The 21,330-nt window shown below is 48.3% G+C and overlaps 2 protein-coding genes across 2 annotated transcripts; both read right to left on the bottom strand.

The window, feature by feature from the left end:
• Positions 1 to 14,770: 14,770 nt before the first annotated feature.
• On the bottom strand, positions 14,771 to 16,193 carry LOC124674680 (metalloendoproteinase 2-MMP-like). Its single transcript, XM_047210729.1, has one exon. It carries the CDS (start codon positions 16,074 to 16,076, stop codon positions 14,976 to 14,978), a length of 1,101 nt encoding a protein of 366 aa, XP_047066685.1. The 5' UTR covers positions 16,077 to 16,193; the 3' UTR covers positions 14,771 to 14,975.
• Positions 16,194 to 16,835: 642 nt separating this feature from the next.
• LOC124674669 (ribosomal RNA small subunit methyltransferase G) lies at positions 16,836 to 19,344 on the bottom strand. Its single transcript, XM_047210718.1, has 8 exons — positions 19,135 to 19,344; positions 18,834 to 19,023; positions 18,630 to 18,739; positions 18,246 to 18,324; positions 18,094 to 18,161; positions 17,932 to 17,998; positions 17,102 to 17,188; positions 16,836 to 17,014 (listed from the first exon to the last, which is right to left on the bottom strand). Exons 1-8 carry the CDS (start codon positions 19,342 to 19,344, stop codon positions 16,989 to 16,991), a joined length of 837 nt encoding a protein of 278 aa, XP_047066674.1. The 3' UTR covers positions 16,836 to 16,988.
• Positions 19,345 to 21,330: the final 1,986 nt, after the last annotated feature.

Raw genomic sequence — 21,330 nt, 5'->3', positions numbered from 1 at the left:
ACTCTATCATGCTCTTTTATGAACATTGCAATCCTCGCTTATATACATGATTCATGATGCTTATTATTAATTGTTGGTACCTTTCCATGATTGACATAGCTATTAGATGATCTTATTTGCATGTATCTTATTATGAACTGCCTAAGTGTTAGCCATAGCATGAGAATATTTACATCATATGAACAAATGTGTTCGTGAAAGTTCTTTTATCGCTCGCTTGTTAACTGAATTGCTTGAGGACAAGCAATAAGCTAAGCTTGGGGGAGTTGATACGTCCAAAACGTATCTACTTTCCCGAACACTTTTGCTATTGTTTTGCCTCTAATTTGTGTATTTTGGATGCAACTAACACGGACTAACGCTGTTTTCAGCGGAACTCGTTACGGTGTCTCGTTTTTGTGCGAAATTCAACTTTCGGGAAAAACCTCGGAATTTATGCGGAAGGTCCTATTTTCCCAGAATACTTACGGAGCCAGAAGGGCAAGCCAGGTGGGGGCCGAGGGCCCCACACACTAGGCCGGCGCGGCCCAGGAGGGGCCCGCGCGGCCCTAGTGTGTGGCGGCCTCGGTCGGCCCCCGATGCCCTCCTTCGGACTACTTATCGCCTTCGACCTAAAAACGCACGGAGAGAAGTCGAAGTCGCCAGAAACCCTCCAGAACGCCGCCACATCGCGAAACTCCGTCTCGGGAGCCGAAGTCTCCGTTCGGCACTCCGCGGGACGGGGAATTGGAGGAGATCATCGCCACCATCACCACCGACGCCTCTTCATCAACCAGCCATGTTTCCCCCATCCATGTGTGAGTAATTCCCCGCTCGTAGGCCGAAGGGGATGGTAGGGATTGGATGAGATTGGTCATGTAATAGTATAAGATTGTTAGGGCATAGTGCCTAGTGTCCGTAATTGGTACTTTGATGATATTGTTGCAACTTGTTATGCTTAATGCTTGTCACTAGGGCCCGAGTGCCATGATCTCAGATCTGAACATGTTATTATTTCATCATGATATTCATTGTTTATGGTCTTACCTCGCAAGTTGTATACACATGTCGCTGTCCGGAACCAATGGCCCCGAAGTGACGTAAATCGGGACAACCGGAGGGGATGGTAGTGATGTGAGGATCACATGTGTTCACGGAGTGTTAATGCTTTGCTCCGTACTCTATTAAAAGGAGTACCTTAATATCCAAGTAGATTCCCTTGAGGCCCTGGCTGCCACCGGCTGGTAGGACAAAAGATGTTGTGCAAGTTTCTCATTGCGAGCACGTACGACTATAATTGGAACACATGCCTATTGATTGCTTTGTACTTAGACACCGTTTTATTATTATCTGCAAATGCCCTACTTGATTGTTACATGAGTTTCTCTCATCCATGCAACGCCCGTTATCCGTCCCCGTGCCTACAGTATTTTAATCCTGCTGTTTACTATAATCACTACTGATGTCTCTGTTACTCTGCTGCTGTTATTTCACTACTGCTACTGCTATAAAACTGTTACTACTGATAAAGTCTTGCGAGCAAGTCTGTTTCCAAGTGCGGCTGAATTGAAAACTCCGCTGTTAAGGCTTTCAAGTATTCTTTGTCTCCCCTTGTGTCGAATCAATAAATTGGGTTTTACTACCCGCGAAGACTGCTGCGATCCCCTATACTTGTGGGTTATCACTGCCTCACACGTTCTTCTCGTTCATCAAATGGGTGTTAAGACAACTTTCTTAAATGGAGAGTTGGACGAGGAAATTTACATGGAACGGCCTGATGGTTTCGTACTACAAGGTCAAGAAAGAAATGTGTGTAAATTAAGAAATCTTGGTATGGTCTCAAACAAGCGCCCAAACAATGGCATGAGAAGTTTGAAAGAACCTTATCATCTGTGGGCTTTGTTGTTAATGTGTGTACTACCTCCATGGTGGGGGTGAGAGAGTTGTCCTATGTTTGTATGTGGATGACATACTAATTCTTGGGACAAGTCTCAAAGTGATTGAAGAGGTAAAAACCTTCTTATCTCAGTGTTTCGAGATGAAAGATCTTGGAGAAGCTGATGTTATATTAAACATCAAGTTGCTGAGAGATGAGAATAATGGGATTACACTTATGCAATCTCATTATGTTGAGAAGGTGTTGAGCAGATTTGGCTATGCTGATTGTAGATCTTCTCTCACACCTTATGATCCTAGTGTCTTGCTTCGGAAGAATCAAAAGGCAACTAGAGATCAATTGAGATACTCTCAAATCATTGGTTCACTCATGTATTTAGCTTGCGCTACGAGGCCTGATATATCGTTTGCTGTATGCAAACTTAGCCGGTTTGTGGTCAACCCGGGAGATGATCATTGGCATGCTCTTGAGAGAGTGATGCGCTACCTAAAGGGAACCATGAGTTATGGAATTGTTATCACCAGAATTTGACCGAGTCAGAGGTGGGCCGTGATCAAGATAGATTTGAAGAATATGCATGGAAGGAAATACGTGAATCGGCCTTTTATACCAAGTTGGGCTTAATTGCCCGTGTATCTGTAACATATTAGATCGCATCTTAGTTTAGAAGTTAGAATCTTACTCGTGCACGGTTTGGTGTACGCCCACATTAGAAAGTCCCCTGGACTATAAATATGTACCTAGGGTTTATGGAATAAACAACAACCAACGTTCAACCACAAACAAATCTCGGCGCATCGCCAACTCCTTCGTCTCGAGGGTTTCTACCGAGTAAGCGTCATGCCGCCTAGATCGCATCTTGCGGTCTAGGCAGCACAAGCCTGCCTACGTTGTTCATGCGTTGCTCGTACTGAAGCCTTTTTTATGGCGAGCAACGTAGTTATCTTAGACATGTTAGGGTTAGCATTGTTCTTCATATTACATGCTTTCGTAGTGCAACCCTTGCATGTCTAGCCGCCCTTACACCTATCTTAGGTGTAGGGCGGCACCCCGCTTGATCATAGTTTAGTAGATCCGATCCGATTACGATTGCTCCTTGTTCTACAAGGATTAGTTTAATATCCGCAATAGTTAGGCCTTACAAGGGGTCGGAGGATCCAGCGGCGTGTAGGGTGGCGTTTGCTAGTCCTAGAACGGATGTTCCGGGGATCAACCTCGTGTTGGTTTTTAGGCCCCGTCTAGGATCGGCTTACGATCACCGTGCGCGAGCGCGAGGCCCAATCCCGAGTAGGATGATCCGATTATGCGGTGAAAACCCTAAATCGTCGTAGATCTCATTAGCTTTACCTTGATCAAGCAGGACCACCATATATTCGGACACCTCGTCCGAATCATGGGTGGATCGGCTCTTTGAGCCGATTCACAGGATAACCCGAGAGCCGATCGAGGCTCGTATTTAACGTTTACGTGTGTGCCCCGCAGGAAACTAAGCGAGGCATCATCCACACCTTCCCGACCAGGTATAGGTCGGGTGGCACGCCCTTGTGGTAAACATCGGCGCGTGCGACCAGGGAGGCTTTGCGGGCCGTCGCTCAGAGGGACTGGGGCCAGCCGCAGCCCTAGTTGTTCCCGGCTCTACGGTGTTGCCCGTCTCTGCCCGCCAGGGAGTTTCTGACGTCAACACATTCTGGCACGCCCGGTGGGACCGTCGACGAAATCTACGACATCGCCATCTACATCCAAGATGGCGGAAGACACTCCGGTCACGTACGCGGATCTGCCTGATGAGCTCAAGAAGAAGCATGACGAGATCAAGGCAACCCTCGAAGCCGAACTCATCGGCTCCTTCCACCGAACCCGCTCCCATGGCGTCAGGTGGAAGGGTTTCACACCCGAAGGCGCACTCGATGGAGTGGACGTGTCCGCCCGTCGGAAGAACGCGCCTGTGTCGCCGCGGCAGGAGATCAACTACATGGTGGCTCATTCGCCGCACCGCCACTCGAGAGCTTCGGTGAACACCTTGGAGCGTGTCGCTCGCGCGTCGTCCGAGAAATCATGAGCCACCGGTATTCTCCATCGGGACCAGCTGCGGGGACTTTCAAGGGAGAGATGCCGCTCCAGCCCCCAGCCGTTCGCATGGGCAGCGCCGGAACTGCCGAACTCATCGGCATACGTCGTCTACAAGGTTGGTGGTGATCCTAGTGACTACCAATTCCTACCCGAGCCGCCTAAGGAGATCCCGCACGGATACGCGTGCGCATACGTACCGGACCGCAACGCTCGGGCACTCTCGAACCAGGCCGCAATATCGGCGGCCTCTCGGGACGGCAGGAGGAACGTCGGGAGCCGATCTCGAGAAGCAATCGTGGCTGGCTAAATACGCCACCCCGACGAACCTCCAAAGCCCAGCTCCTGCAGTTGGCTTAGAACCGGAAAAGCAAGCATGGCTGGTTAAGTATGCCACCCCGGCGAATCTTCAGGGTTCGACACCTTCAGCCATCACAGCGGATCAGATTTGTACAATTCCGAAAGATCGGTTCGGTATGATGCCGAAAAGGAAAGCGTTCGGCTACACCAAGCCGTACCCCAACAGCTACGAACCGATCCCGCTGCCACCCAAATATCGGCTCCCGGACTTCACAAAGTTTAGTGGATCAGATGGGTCCAGCTCCATCGAGCATGTGAGCCGATATTTGGCACAAGCTGGGCACGATCTCAGCGTCGGATGAGTTGCGCGTGAGGTTCTTCTCACAGTCCCTCACAGGATCGGCTTTCGGGTGGTACACATCGCTACCACCGAACTCCATCCAAACTTGGAAGCGGTTGGAAGAGCGGTTCCATGAGCGATATCATTCGAAGCTTCCGAGTCTAGCATTGCCGATCTAGCACAACTACGTCGAAGCGCGGAGAAACCGTGACGGAATACATCCAGCGCTTCAGGACCATTAGGAACCGATGCTTTTCGGTTCGTATAACCGAAAAGGAAGCGATCGAGTTGGCGGTAGCAGGCCTTGCAACACAGCTCAAGGACATGGCCTCCCAAGCAGATTATCCCTCGGCCGGCGCACGTGGTTCGAAACTTTCAGCATATGAACGGCGCCACCCGGACCTGTACCAAGACAAGTTCAAGCGTGCAGTAGCCCCGGTCGATGCGAGAGGAAGACGAAGTTCTCGCGGGAGACCAAGAAGTAGCGATGGCCGAGTGGACTCGGGAGGAACCCCCGTGTCCTGCAAATGGGTAAAGCCACCGGGCCCGCCCGGGGGATTTGATTTTGACGTGACCAAGACCGAGCAAATCTTCGACCTCCTACTCAAGGAAAAGCGATTGAAGATACCCGAAGGTCTCAAATTCCCCACGGCGCAAGAGCTGAATGGAAAGCCATACCGCAAATGGCATAACTCGCTCTCCCATGCCACCAACGACTCGCAGGTGTGGCGTCGGCACATCCAAGCGGCGATAGAAAACGGACGGTTGATTTTCAACCAATACGCCATGAAGGTCGACACACACCCCTTCCCCGCCGTAAACATGGTGGAGTATGCTTGCCATGCGCGGGTGCCAGCCGGGTTTCCTGTGCAATATCAACATGGTAGATCTTGGACACCACGCTGGCGAGGATGGAGATGAGGGCAGCTGCTCTCATAGCAAAGAAACAGAGGAAGCCGCTCCACGCGATCGGCTCCGCCAAGACGGCAAGCGCTACGTAACAGAGGGAGAAGTGAAGAACATAAGATATCAACGACCTCTCTCTGATCACCTCCTCAACAAGTATGTGGGTCAGTACGACCAACACCGACGGTCCAGCAATGATGACGAAAGAAATCGTCTGGCCAGAGAAGCCAGAAGACATCGTCGGCATAATCGCGATGAGGAGGAGCACGAGCGTTGTGCCAAGGGAAAGGCAAGGGAGCAAGACGACGAGGACAGGCACTGGGATTGTCCTTTCTTCAGGCACTGCTGGGATTCAGGAATGAGCCGATTGCCAACAATCGGCAATTGCCCGTAATGCAACCGGAAGAAGAAGGAGGCAGCCAACGTGTCCGTGTTCGAGCGCTTAGGACCTCTCCCCGCCACAGAGCAAACGAGCTGAGTCCCCTCGGTTGGAAGATCTCAAAGATTCTGAAGACGAGGGAGAAGAAGAAGACAGTACCACCGGCCAAGGTGGTGCCCCGATGGACTCAGCCGTTCCCGTAAACGCAGGGTTCAACGATTGCGCGGCCCGGAAGAAGCCGAGAGGTTATACTTGCATACATTGAGGAAGGCAAGGCCTGATCTCGGCTGCGAAGGTTCAGCGAACCCTGGATGAAGAGGGTCGTCCACGGAAAATGGGGTGGCGCCCCAAGCAAAGGAAAGCCGATGATGAAGCATCGGCTGGCACAAACATGGTGCTCGTTCTTCCGGCAAAGCTTAGCGCTCCACGGTTACACAATACATCCAAGGTGGACGACAGCAAGCGCACCAACACGATAAAATCAGAGATTGGGCTGGTTCTGTCTACCGGCCTGGACGAGTAGCAAGAACACGTCACTGAGCAAACGTGGCGAGGCTGATCCTTGTGATCGGCCCCAAATTTTTTGGAAGGAACTTACAAAACCTTCACCGAGCAAGCAACGTGGAGGCCGATTCCAGCAATCGGCCAAAATTATCCTCACCCACCATTCTCGCCTCGGGTTCAACAAGTTATCCAACGGAGCCGATACCATCAATTCTCTCGACGGAATCGGCTCGGGGGCACCCGGTGGATAGAACACGAGGATATGCAAGAGAATTATCCCATCTCATCTTTGGTGATGGGTATTGGAGTATGGGGGCCGATGCACCAGTCGGCCAAAATTCTGAAAATTCGCAATTTTTCGAGCACAGCCGATGCAGCAGACATCGACTTAAGGATATAAAGGCTGATGCATGGCCATCAACTCCTGAGGAATGACTGTTACGATCAGAGGGCCAAGGATGGATTGCATGAGATCCACCAAAAGAAAGGAGCCGATCTGGCCGGCAAGAACTGAAGAAGCTCGGGGGGCAGCTCACCTTGAAGGCTCTCTGCTTTAAGAAGCCGATTTATGTTCAAATCGGCTGGCTCTGCATAGGGAACTTCCCCACACACGATTAGGCCCAGGTCCATACAGCTAATTTGCGTATCCTTGTCTCTGTTTTGCCTTGGCTGAGACTCGGGGGGCAACAGGCCTGGTAGATGCTCTATTGAGGAACCGATTGGGGTACCATCGGCTGATCTCCGTTGCAACCTTCTTCACAAAATGATGAGCGCTCGCTAAGAAGGATCGCTGAAACTGGTGGGAGAAATTTAAGGGCTCTCTTGGAAGTCCCACAGTATCTACCGGAAAGAGAATCATCAGTTGAAGGATGGAAGGGTAAATGTCGAAGGACCGATGCGTTGCTATCGGCTCATTACGCATTGGCAAAGGGGACGAATCGGCAGGGTCAGTATGAGGGGGAATCGGCTGAATTAAGCTCAAAGAAAATCGGCAAAATCGAATTGGGGAATAGTTCTTCATTAATAGGCGGGATTTCTTACATCAAAAAGCTGATTACTCTCAGAAGGAAATACTAGGGGATACATTGCCCCATCTACTACTACTGGCCCTATGCTAGAGGTCCTATCTATGGGCCGTCACTGCCCTCGTCGTCGCCGTCGTCGCCGGCTGCCGGCGCCGCTGCTCCCGGCGGGCTCGTCGTCGCTCCAATGGCCGCCGACCGGGCCTTCGTTGTCCTCGTCTTCTTCGTCGGCGTCGTCCTCATCGCCGTCGAAGTCGCTAAGGTTGCCCGGCCAGGGCGCGTAACCGCTTGGCCGGCGGCTCGTCGGAGGGGCTGTCGTCGTCGTCCTCTTCCTCCTCTTCCTCCTCCTCCTCCCCCTCGGAGGAGGTGAAGTCATCCCAGGAGAAGCGATCGTCATCGCTCTCCTCCTCCGATTCCCCGTTGGCGAGGAAGCGGAGGTCGCTCTCCCCGTCCGTCGAGGACTGGTCGTCCTCGGACCGGATGGAGAAGTCATGGTTCGACTCCTCCCCGGCCGCAATGGCGCGACGGGTGTTGGCCGCATGGACCTCCGTCGGGTTGTACTCCGGCGTCGGCTCACGGGACGTGGAGGACTCGGCCGGAAGGATCCGATGGAGCGGAGGAGGAAGAAGACATGGTGGCGCAGGAGGGCTTTTGGACTCGCTAATGCGAAGGAGATGCAGAGCAGAACTGTTCATAGCGGTTAAATAAAAGGGGATATAGTGGAAATTCAATGCCACAGCAGTTTCCGAGGAAGTGGTGCCTAAAAAAAAAGGGACTGCCAGGTCACGCGGAGAAGTTGAGAAAGTAGGGCATCATGATGAAGGATACTGCAACGGCTCTGCCACGACATGACCCGACGAGAGAAAGCGTAATGATTTTGGAAATGTCATTTCCAAAACCAGGGGGGCATGTGTTATCACCAGAATTTGACCGAGTCAGAGGTGGGCCGTGATCAAGATAGATTTGAAGAATATGCATGGAAGGAAATACGTGAATCGGCCTTTTATACCAAGTTGGGCTTAATTGCCCGTGTATCTGTAACATATTAGATCGCATCTTAGTTTAGACGTTAGAATCTTACTCGTGCACGGTTTGGTGTACGCCCACATTAGAAAGTCCCCTGGACTATAAATATGTACCTAGGGTTTATGGAATAAACAACAACCAACGTTCAACCACAAACAAATCTCGGCGCATCGCCAACTCCTTCGTCTCGAGGGTTTCTACCGGTAAGCGTCATGCTGCCTAGATCGCATCTTGCGGTCTAGGCAGCACAAGCCTGCCTACGTTGTTCATGCGTTGCTCGTATCGAAGCCTTTTTGATGGCGAGCAACGTAGTTATCTTAGACATGTTAGGGTTAGCATTGTTCTTCATATTACATGCTTTCGTAGTGCAACCCTTGCATGTCTAGCCGCCCTTACACCTATCTTAGGTGTAGGGGCGACCCCGCTTGATCATAGTTTAGTAGATCTGATCCGTTACGATTGCTCCTTGTTCTACAAGGATTAGTTTAATATCCGCAATAGTTAGGCCTTACAAGGGGTCGGAGGATCCAGCGGCGTGTAGGGTGGCGTTTGCTAGTCCTAGAACGGATGTTCCGGGATCAACCTCGTGTTGGTTTTAGGCCCCGTCTAGGATCGGCTTACGATCACCGTGCGCGAGCGCGAGGCCCAATCTCGAGTAGGATGATCCGATTATGCGGTGAAAACCCTAAATCGTCGTAGATCTCATTAGCTTTACCTTGATCAAGCAGGACCACCATATATTCGGACACCTCGTCCGAATCATGGGTGGATCGGCTCTTTGAGCCGATTCACATGATAACTCGAGAGCCGATCGAGGCTCGTATTTAACGTTTACGTGTGTGCCCCTGCAGGAAACTAAGCGAGGCATCATCCACACCTTCCTGACCAGGTATAGGTCAGGTGGCACGCCCTTGTGGTAAACATCGGCGCGTGCGACCAGGAGGCTTTGCGGGCCGTCGCTCAGAGGGACTGGGGCCAGCCGCAGCCCTAGTTGTTCCCGGCTCTACGGTGTTGCCCGTCTCTGCCCGCCAGGGAGTTTCTGACGTCAACAGGAATTCATTATACCGGGTATCCAAGAGGACTTGAAGGGTATAGTGATTCCAATTGGATTTCAGATGCTAAAATGAAGGCCACAAGTGGATATGTTTTCACTCTTGCTGGTGGCGTTGTTTCCTGGAAGTCTTGCAAGCAGACCATCTTAAGGAGGTGATTATCAAAGTGATAATCAAACTGTGATTATCAAAGTGAAAAGTTCTAAGGATAATATGAAAAGTTCCAAACATGTCAAGAGGAGATTGAAGTCTGTCAGAAAACTGAATAACTCAGGAGTGATAGCATTGGATTATGTCCAAAGTGCTAAGAATCTGGCAGATCCTTTCACAAAAGGACTATCAAGAATTATGATAGACCTTGCATCGAGGGAGATGGGTTTGAGACCCACGTGAGTTGCCGAGGGGGTAACCCAACCTATGTGATCCGAAATTCCGTGAAGTAGGACATGGGAAAACAAACCGGAGCAACTGAGTTTAGAGAATAATTTACATACTCCCACTCCGCTGCAGATGCAAATTCTCTCATAGTTACTGTAAGGCGGGTTGACAATGTCTTAATGTGTTATGTGCGGCTCTTGATGAGCGAAGACGCTGTCCTACAGGGCGATCTTTGAAGAACACACCTATATGAGTGACACTGCTGGTCAAAGTGCGGGAGATTTGGGGGAATCTCCAGCAAGCTCATGAAGAGCCGAGGAGTATGACTTATAAGCTCCACCCGAGGGGAAGGCTATGGTAGCCTAGTACCGTGCCGGCATTGAGTGAAACTTGCTGCACAAGGCTGACAATTCAAGGCATAGTCCATTGTTCTGTTGTAGTCAAGCGTAGCTCCTTGCCTAGGTGGAAGTTCAATTTAACAATCTCCACTGAAGTGCTGGTATATTAAACAGTCAATGGAACTAACGTGCCATCTGATGTGACTCTTAGATCTGGTGGGGGATTGTTGAATGTAGATGGGCTGCAGCCCAGTAAGGCAGCCCATGTAGTCTACAATTCCTGAAATCTCAAGACCCATCATGTTGGCAGCTTGGGGATAGCCTTGGGGGACAAAGTTTAGTCACACATTGCTAGTTGGGAGAGAGTTGGAGTGGTATATAAGGGTTGATGTTCTAGTCCTTCCAAGTGAGTGAGAATAGAAGGAGCAATCACGCAATCCTCCTCCTCCGCCCGCCCCACCTCGCCTCGCACGCACGCCGCGTTTCGTGACTCGAGTTCGAGTTAGAGTTCGAGACACACTCAAGGAAGTGTAAATTTTTGCTTGGTGCACCAACTGAGTTGGGCACGTGTCGACCTGCATGTGCATGCTCGTCGTGTGTCCCTGACTTCCTACGCGTGGCAACGCGGTCGGGCGCATGTCCCTATCTTCCTACGCGTGGCAACACGGTCGGGTCGGTGCTCCTCCCAGGCTATACCAGGAGACAGAATAGATCTGGAGACACATGTTCAGAACTCTCTAGTCTGCCTCTCTCACGAAGAAGTTCCTTTTGCTGCGCTACTCTCTAGTCTTCCCCATCCCGGCGAGTGCGTGCACAGCCGTCCGGGAGAGTAGGCCTCCGAAACCCCGTTCGTCGAGATCCTGCACCGGGAGGCGGGCGATAAGGTTTTTGGGGACCGTCTCGGCGCGACTGCTCGCTGCTGTTCGTCTTCATCTTTGCCGGTTCGACTGCTTCTTCGACAGATCCGACTACAATATGGACGACATCAACAATGACCATGGTGCTGCTGCTGGTGCGACCTTTCCGGTCGCGATGTACGTGTTTTTCTTCTCTTACCTTGCACTGCTACTTGTTCCATGTTCAGATCTGATGCATATGCTTAGTCTGATGTGTGTGGTTAAGTATGCTTGTGCATCTGTCATGTTGTTTTTGGTAATTAATCTCACACGGAAATTGGCTAATAATCTAACATGTACTACCTCCGTCTCAAAAAAGAGTTGCTCAACCTTTTTTAAATACAAATATATCTATAACTAAAACATATCTTTATGTATATGTATCAAGAAATAGTTAAGCAACTATTTTTGGAGACGGAGAGAGTACATGTTTTGTAGAGGGAGTACTTACATTACACAAATGCTGATGTGAACGGACTGGATTGTTTTTTGAAAAATACCGTTGCATGTTTTTCATACATTTCTAGCACCCATGGTTCAGAAAACAGTAATCTCATATATTCTTACACAAAAAAGTGTACATGGTCTGTATATTTTTTTTAGAACATGGACATGGTCTATAAATACGATGTATGTAAATAAAATAGTAAGGCCGCACTTGCTTTTTTTTAGGGGTGTAAGGCCTCATTTGCTGTATTGCATGTGGGGAGGTGCTATACACCACCCTGGTCAGTGCGGACCAGGTACCGCACCCCCAAGGGAGCCTGTTGGGCCGGCCCAGTCACATTTCTTTTTGTTTTTTTTCTGTTTTTCTGTTTTTCTTTTGTTTCATTTCTTTTCTTTTTTATAAATCTAAAATGCTAATGTGAAAAAAATTCATAATATGAACTTTCCAAAATCTGAATATTTTTAAATTTGTATATTTTGAAAAATTGAAAAAAATTCGAGTTATTTATTTTTTATATGAACAATTTCCGAATTTTAACAATTTTTGGATCTAAACAATTTTTAGATTTGAACATTTTTCGAATTTAAATTTTTTTGGAATTTGAACAATTTTCGGATTTGAATATTTTGTATGTTTGAATATTGTTTTTCAAAATTTGAATATTTTTTGGATTGAACATTTTCAAAATTTGAACATTTTTTAGATTGAACTTTTTTCAAAAATTCGATTTTTTCCAAAATTTGAACATTTTTAGAAAATGAACATATTTTAAATTTGAATATTTTTCGATTATGAACATTTTTTGGATACGAACTTTTTTTAGCTTTGAACATTTTTCATTTTGAACACTTTTCAAATTTGAACATTTTTCAAATTTCAACTACTTTCAATTTTGAACTTTTTCAATGTTGAACAAAAATAAAAATAAACAAAAAAGAAAAGGAAACAAAAAAAACAGAAAAAGAAAGAAAAGAAAAAACAGAAACAGAAACAGAAAACGAAAACGAAAAAAGGAAAAAAGGAAAAAAAGGAAAAAAATGTGAAAATGGGCCAGGTCCAGTACCCGACCGGGGTGTGTGGTGCCTGGTAGGCACCGACCTGGTCGGTGTATAGGATTTGCCTTGGATGTGGCTTTCATTTCGCTTCTGGACTTCATCACAGTAAATGCAGCCCAACAAAGTTTGGGCTTTCACGGTATTGTAAAGTAGTTTGTAATGGCTTGGACTTGGGGTTTTTCCTTTTTTTTTTCTTCTAAGATTGCTATTTTGATCTGTATCCTTTCTCACATTTACTCGAGAGATGGAGAACATATCGAATAGAAACCTTAGGTCCATCTTCAATGGAAACATATTAGTATATATATTCCGCTCAGATCATCACATCATCCTTTATTTTTATATTTTTTAAAACCAATGCTTTCTCGAAATTGACCCACATTCTACCTCTTTCTCTCTCACCAAATAATCCACGCATTTTACTTGCTCTTTAAACTAGGAACAACCCACAAGTTTTGAATCAGCTGCCGAACTCGCTTTCCATTTTTGCCACCATTTTAGATCTTTCAAATAAAATAATGTTGATTATGTTTACTCAAATTTAATATTTTCATGTTTTGACACCTGGATGAAACTTTCTACACTTTTTTTTATTGATTCAAGTTTTATAGCTTTCAGCGGGTTCATATAGTTTTTCATAAATTTATAAATTATGTATTGCTTCACTATGATTTCCTTATTTCATATAGATATTGTATGTAGTTTTAATGGTGTTTCATACTGGTCCGAGTTTTACTCGGGTTTACGTTAAACCTCATCTTGAATTTCTTGAAAACCTAGTAGAAACCTTAACAAAATCTTGTGATTTTGTATGTTTCTTCTTGATACGAACATGAGGTTGAGCTTTCAAAGCAGGATCGTTCCAACGCTAGGCCGCTTTCCTTGACTAGGAGTTGGATCTCATTCCCGGCACAAAATCAGCAATCGCCATGACATTGCAAAACAAATTTTGCCCGGTAGGAAGACCATGGACTTGCAAGTCACTGAACCAATTTTTAATGTCCTCTCACTGAAGAAGACGGAGTTGCATGAGATAATCATCGGACACTAAACTGAGCTAGGAGGAACTGGTTTCCCATGGACTTACTCCCCGTGTAATCTTGATGTCTTTATCGAAAGAAAGAAAAATGTAATCTTGATGTCATTAGGCTCGCAAGAAGAGCGTATGACGCCTCTCGCCTTGTCATGGACCGTGGAGACAAATTAAGCATGTGGTTCTTCGCCTGGTCTGTTAGCCTATAGCACCGTTAGAAAACAATGGCGACAACGCGTATTCTGCTAAACTCATGCTACCACATGGGCGCACCATCATCATCGTATAAGATTCTAGTTTGTACATCTACTAACAATCACGTATCTAACTAATCTTGCACACCCAGCTAATGACAGGTGCTAACAACAACAACAACATAACGTGAAAGAGCAAAAATTCAAATGCTCGCAAAAGAAGAAGTAAGTAAAAATAATGGTCGGTCAATAATCAATATTGGTCCGAGTTTTTTCGGGTTTAGCTAGGTTAAACCTCATCTTGAACTTCTTGAAAACCTAGTTGAAACCTTCTCAAAATCTCGATGCGATTTTGTATGTTTATAACTGTATAAAGGGTTTGTCTGCTTGATACGAAAGATGGGCAAACATGGCATTGGCCCGGCCAATCAGCAATCACCATGACAATGCAAAACATTTTTCCCCAGTAGGAGGACCCCTACCGTGGAAGCATGCATTGCCACACAAGTTACTACCTCCATCCCAAGATTTAAGGCCTATATTTTTTTCAGAAAGTCAAACTATGTTAAATTTAACTAAGTTTTTATCAAAAATTATTAACATGAAAAGTATAAATCAATATCATTAGATAATGAAATATATTTTCATATGGTAACCTACAAAATATCATATTTGTTCATAAATTTTTCTAAAAGTTTGAACAAACTTTACTTCGTTTGACTGTCTAGAAAAAAAAAAGACCTAGAGGTAGTATTAACGAACAAGATTTTAATCTTCTCTCACAGAAGACGTAGTCGCATGAGATAATCAGACAATACACGAAGCAGGACCTTGTTTGGTTTACCCTTCGTCATGTCATTAAGCTTGCAAACAACGCGTATGACGCCGGCCTCTTGCCTCGGTGTCACGGACCGCCGAGACGAATCAAGCAACAATTCTATACGCCTGCTCTAGCATGATGAAAAACAAAACGCGTGTTCTGCAAAATTCATATCACATGGCCACATGGGGCGCATCCATATCCATACGAAAAAATTCTATACAAGTAAGAATTGATCTGCCCTATATTTTTTTTCTTTCCAAGATACCCACCTAACAACAACAGAATGTAAAAAAGAAGTGAAAAATAATGGTCGCTGGTCGGTCAATACTCGAAGAACACTACCACGACTCCAGCACTACGGCGAGCCAAGCGGCGATAACAATGCCAGCGACGCGGGTCGACAGGCGGGAGAGCGCGCCAGGGACGTCGGAGCTGTCCATCTCCCGGCTGCTGGTCGCCGGCGTCGGCGTGACGCCCTTGAAGTCGGGGTTGCTGCCGTAGAGGCTCTGGATGCCGACGACGTCGTCGGATGCGAGGTCCACCTTGCGCGTGCGCGAGGTGATGGTCGGGTACATGATGGCTCCCTCCACGGCGCTGTGGCCGAGGCCGAGCAGGTGCCCGATCTCGTGCACCGCCACGGACTCCAGGTCGACGGCGGCGTCGGACGACGCGGTGGAGACATCGCCCCCCGCCACCCACGCCTCGGCCGCGTCGAGGTGGAACCGCCCGTCGGTGGGCGAGAAGGCGTGCGCGAGCGTGCCGAGCGGCCCGTCGAAGGCCTCGCCGTCGCCGTGGTCGCCGCCGTGGAACCCGATGGTGATGTCGGCATCCGAGCCACGCGCCGTCTCCGTGAAGTTGAGCGTGGTGGCCTCCGACCACCGCGCGAAGGCGCGCGCGAAGACGGCGCTCAGGGTGGCCCGGTCGATGGTGGTCTCCGAGGTGGCCGTGATGGCGTAGGTGAGGCTCTTCTTGGACCGCGGCCACGACGGCTGGCCCGGGAAGTAGGAGTAGAGGTTCCTTCCTCTCAGGGTTGACTTGACCATGGTGGAGGTGCCGTTGATGACGTCGGCGACGCCGCAGCGGGGCGCCATCATCTTGGCGAGCGTGGCGGCGTCGAGCTGGCCGGTGACCTCGAGGCCGAAGTTCTCCTGGTAGGTCCGGACGGCCCGCTCCATGTCGGCGTCGAACATGTCGTTGAACTCTGAAGGCGACGTCGGCAGGTAGCCGAAGTGGCCGAGATAGTCCTTGAGCTTGGCGAGGCCCTTCCGCTCGTCTCCGAGGTGGCAGTCAGAGAAGTTCTTGAACGCCGACCACGGGTTGCTGGAGAGCAGAGGCTTGATGTCCGGCAAGGCGGCGGACACCGGCTTCGCTGCCGGAAGCAACACGGCGAGCACGGCGATGAGAACGAGGATGGGGGACGCGATGCTGGTGGTGGCCATTGTTAGCTAGCTCTCGGCAAGATGGAATGAAGCTAAGGATACAAAATCAGCTAATGTTATAAAGCTTTCGAGGAGTCCAATGGAGGACTACTTGGTCAGCCGGCCGGAGCCTGCTAAGACGCTATTTCCGAATAAAATTAGTTCCGTGACTGTTGCATGTTGTAATGGTCAGTACTGTCTGTGATGTGCATCCGCAGCAAGGTGACTTGTTCCTGGGAAGGTAGTAGGGAAGAAGTTTCGCTCTACTCGGTTTGAATAGTCTAATGTTTGCCTTTCCGCAAGTTGGTGAAGGGATGTTTCGGATAGCAATGATATGGCCATGTGTATGTGGTGACGCATGAGAGTATAATAATTTTGATTTGGCTGAAAGAAAGATAGTTTCGTTCAACTGGGGTTTACTACTAAACTAGCAAGAATGGATGGAAAGAGTCGTTGGAGTACGACATGAACAACAAATTTCTTTAAACAAGTTGCAAGTTGTACGAGTTGTAGCAGTTGAAGACTCTGGTTCAATCCTGTTATACAATTTCCCCGGATGACATTCTGCATCAGATGAAGACAACCTCGATTTCTCTATTCTCCAGAGAAACGCGGCGTCAACAATAAAACACAACAGTATTCTCTAGTAGAATATCTGAATTTCCCTTTTCGTTACATCATACATACATGGAGTAACTCAGTCTCCTTCCAAACAACAAACATGTTTGTGCTTACAAAAAGAACATTTCGGCTTGACAGTCTAATTCAGTTGAGCTCAATACAATTTGCATGAGAAAATGATCGATGTTAGGTAGCTAAGTAATCCTTTCACGCTTTAAGAGCAACTGCATTCCAGTGGATGTCCTTCGGAGGGAGAGCAGCCAATGTATCGAGTTTTGATCATTGTGTTTCTCCAAGACAGTCAACATGCTTTCATAATGGTGTCTTAGAAGGAGTACCTGGATAGCATCAAGTACATGCTTAAGCCCTCAACAATAATAAATTTACCGAATGACCTGTCTTTCACAAAGGCAGCTCAGGATTACCTGGATGCCGAGGGTATTTCTTTGGAGTAGTTCGTTCCTTCAGGTATACAACTGCCGTTCGTTGGCCATGAGGTCCCATTGATTCAACTGTGGATAAAAAAGGCTTAAAATGTAATAACTTTTATCGTTCTGTGTCTACCATACCCAGGACTTGGTAAAAGGACCAGGTCAAAATTTGTGTTACTCCTATTATCAATATGGCTATCACAGTCATGAATTAGCAACAGTTTGCATCTCCTTTTTGATCAACACGGATACTGAACGTGGTCATGTATTAGCAAGGGGATCACCGGATCAGGCCAAACATTGGATCTACTATTTGATAATAACTAATACAGGGATAAGACCAATAACAGTGTCTTCTTATAGGCACGAACCACATTCAATAGTTTATTGCAGGATCATGCAAGAACTAAAACACATGCAGATTGGTATGCTGATAAAATACCAAACATGATATATTTCAGAGTAACTTTAGTAATGGGAAGCCAGTAGGTAAACAAAGAAAGATAGGTCTACTAGCTCATTTTCCTGCTTTCAAGTGGGTCACTAACTGAATATCATCTACAATGTCAGACAGTACTAGCATGTGCCAGTAAGTCATAAAAACATAGCTAATTGCTTGGATCTATTTTTCTCTATATCTTCCTTATGACATGGCTACTATCTCTCTTTTTGTCGGATATAATTGCACCTATTTCTTGGATCTATTTCAGATAGCTACTAGATGCATACCATTGCATAAAACTGAGTAGAACACATTTGCAACTGTCTGAGCGCCATTCATAATCTTCAGAGCTAAATGCATAAAGCCAAAGAAGACAGCGTACCATTGCACAAATCTAGCATGGATGCACCAAGTTTATGAACTGCAGCTTTTGCGCTTCTTATTTCTTCCTATACCAACAAAATATGAAACTGAAGAACATGAGTTATAGCCAATATGCTGGTAAATTTAGACAATGAGCAATAGGCAAATAGCCACAACTTACATGAGGGTCGTGCCCTTTAGCAGCTATAAATAAACCACCGACACGGACCAACGGGAGACAGTACTCGGCTGCAAAGGAGAAAACTAGGATTAATCGCTATATATGGTCGGTTTCATTAACCACCCCAAAAATATTATTACGTGATAAAATACCTAGAACTTTGAGTTCTGCAACGGCTCTTGCAGCTGCTACATCAAATGCCTCTCTGAAATCATGACTTTGGCCAACGTTCTGTCCTATAAGTGAATATAAGTAAAATAGTCAAAATATAAGAGCGGTGACATTACCTGCTTTGGGAAAACACAGGTAAATTTTCATGATAAAGGTTCGGAAACAAATTGCTCCCACCATCAACCCATCAATATGCCTTCAATTGTGAAATTCAATGTTATAATTTTTTTTGATAAATTAGCAACTATTAGCATACACTGACCATCCAACTCCAACTCTAGTAACGTAAAAGTAAACCAAATCGTTTCGAGGCCAGCGGATACCCGAACGAGCCACAAATTCATCGCTGCTCAAAGACAGCTTACCTCAGCTCGGTCACAGACTATATCCACATTCGACAGCTCCATGACTTCAACCGCATGCTCCAAGAACGTGCACCGCTTCCGCATCGACTCCAGCAGCGTAAATTTCCAGCCTGAAGGAAACGAGACCAATTCATATCGCATTGAGAAATGCAGTCACGTCTGCCATCGCCATTTAACAATCGAGAAACAGAGATATTTGGTTACTTGGCCGCGCAACAGCAAGGATGAGTCCGGGTAGCCCGGCGCCAGAGCCGACATCGATAAGGCTGATGCCGGCAACGTCGCCGCCGCGGGAGGTGTACGTGCGCTCGAGCGGCGGCAGGACCGCGAGGGAGTCTGCCACGTGGCGCGTCATGACCCCGGACTCGTCTGTGATGGCGGTAAGGTTCATCCTCTGCGCGCGCAGCGAAGAGAACATAGGAGTGTGGTTAGTGGCCGTGTTAACTACAGTAGTTACTACCGGGGTTTACGGTGAGAGCCTGATGTTTGAGGTTTGAAGAGCTACCTGGTTCCATTCGAGGAGTGCGTCCACGTAGAGGGAGACCTGGCGCTGCTGTGCCGGCGAGAGGGACGCCGTGGAGGAAGAGACCGCTGCGGCTGCGGTTGAGGCGGCGGGAAGGTGGAGGAGGGGGCGGCGGAGCTGGTGGTGCTGGCCAAGGAAGAGGCGTGGGAGGAGCAGGCGGCGGCTTCCCGCGCTGCAGCAGCAGAGCGACATCCCTGCAACGGCGGCGGCTGCGGCGGCGGAGGTTCGAACGCGGCAGAGGCGGGATTGGGATGGAGATGGGGTTGGGCCCTGGCCCGTGGGGTTGTGCCTGAGACGGTGTTCCGTGTCCGGACTTTGCATGTGCCTTTCAAGACTTCGTGTTCCAATGCAGAACACGTACTTTCTGCAGAGGTCTTTTTTGCATGGGCTGGGACGTGGAATTGGCCGTTTGGTTGCCTGCAGGCTGCCGCGTTCTTGCATCAATCGGGTTTTAAAGCACCTCCGGGACAGCCTGGAGGAACGTCCGGAATGGCAGTTTCTCTGGAGCCAGTCCTATTGTGGCTAGAAGGTTGCACGCGTGGGGAAGGGAGACGGCAACGCGGCATCCCTTCGGGAACACGCGCCATAGTTAGCCTCACCGCTCCCTTCTCCTTCCTCTCATCGGTCGACCGCCCTCTCACCCCCCAAACTGTCACATCACCAGGCGGTTCCCCTCCAGCCTACCAATCCGCTGGACCGCCGCAAGGAGGAGCACCGGTACCGGTACCGGAGGAGGAGACATCGGCGAGCAGCACCGCGACATCTGCCGCAACATGCTTCGCGGTCTTCATCAGCATCTCGAGTTCGGCCGCGAACTTGACCTCGTCCTTGGCCGGAACAATGGCGGTAACGACCTCTTCTTTTCACCTTCATACTCGTTGTGCCAGAACAGACCATTCTCGAGCATCTGCGACGACATGCACATTAGATCTGCTAGTGTTTTCATTAGGATAGGGTTCGGATTGATGTTTGCAAGGTGTCTGTCGCCATTGGTTGCTGTTCTTGTCGAGGTCTTGGTATTCACGGCTCGATTTTCTTAGATATGTTACTCTAATCTCCAATCGCGGTAGATCTTTCCTAGATCGGATTGTGGATTGCTGAAATTGTTCGATTTTTCTATGCATGCAAAGAGGGGAAGGGTTTTTTGTGCTAGGGTTTAGCATGTTCTGATTGATGTGCGGAAGATTAAGATGAGTCACGCTAGTTTGTTCTAGATTGTGTTGTTTCCGATTGAACTAGGCCGATGATTATAACCGGGGATCATAATGTGAGGAGATGATTGATCAGAACCTATGGCATAACTGAACATGACCATGCCATTGGTTCTGATCAAACATCTCCTTCATATGTCCTCATAGTATGAGACCTATGCTACCTTGTTTTTCATGTTTGTACTTCTGTTGCGGTCAGAAACCCACCGGCGAGCAGCGACGGGCAACACAGTAGAGCCGGGAGGCTCCCAGGATTGCGGCTGACCCTGGTCCCTCGGGCGACGGCCCGCAATGCTTTCTGGCATGCGCGTCCTGGTGCTTACGAGGGCGTGCCACCCGACCTATACCCGGTCGGGAAGGTGATGGATTGCTTCGACTAGTTCCTCGCATGGCAAACACGTAAACATTAAATACGAGCCCCGATCGGCTCTTAAGTTGTTCTGTGGATCGGCTCAAAGAGCCGATTGCCCCATGGTTCATGTTAGATTTATAAGGACATGGGGATCATGCTTTATCGATATCAAGCTAAGCTAATCTACGATAGTCTAGGGTTTTCACCGTATAATCGGAACATCACTACAAGAAAAGTTGCCATGGCCGACGAAGTTGAAGTCGCGCCGTGGTTGCTGGTGTACCATGGCCGACGATTTTGGTCCCTCCGTGGTGCATGTCAAAACTTTTTTTTTTCTCGTTTTTGAGGCCACCTAGCCCGACGAAAGTGTCACTACAAGAAAAGCTGCCATGGCCGACGAAGTTGAAGTCGCGCCCGTGGTTGTCGTACCATGGCCGACGATTTTTGGTCCCTCCGTGGTGCATGTCAAAACTTTTTTTCTCGTTTTGAGGCCACCTAGCCCGACGAGCGGCCAAAACGCCGCGTATGGTGGCCCGGACGTGGTGCATCGCGAAATCCTCGGCTCGCCGCCGAGTCAACGCAAATCCGCACCGCCGAGGGATGTAGGGCCCGCAT

Source organism: Lolium rigidum, chromosome 1 (assembly GCF_022539505.1).
Source record: "Lolium rigidum isolate FL_2022 chromosome 1, APGP_CSIRO_Lrig_0.1, whole genome shotgun sequence".
NCBI lineage: Eukaryota > Viridiplantae > Streptophyta > Magnoliopsida > Poales > Poaceae > Lolium > Lolium rigidum.
The sequence above is the reverse complement of the archived record's forward strand: the minus strand, read 5'-3'. Positions and strand labels throughout refer to the sequence as shown.

Excerpts from the sequence above, each read along its gene's own strand:
- LOC124674680 (XM_047210729.1), bottom strand. The coding sequence starts at position 16,076 with ATGGCCACCACCAGCATCGCGTCCCCCATCCTCGTTCTCATCGCCGTG.
- LOC124674669 (XM_047210718.1), bottom strand. The coding sequence starts at position 19,344 with ATGTCGCTCTGCTGCTGCAGCGCGGGAAGCCGCCGCCTGCTCCTCCCA. Across the intron at positions 18,162-18,245 it reads TGCAGAACTCAAAGTTCTAG|CCGAGTACTGTCTCCCGTTG; the intron begins GTATTTTATCAC and ends TCTCCTTTGCAG. Across the intron at positions 17,015-17,101 it reads GAAATACCCTCGGCATCCAG|GTACTCCTTCTAAGACACCA; the intron begins GTAATCCTGAGC and ends GATGCTATCCAG.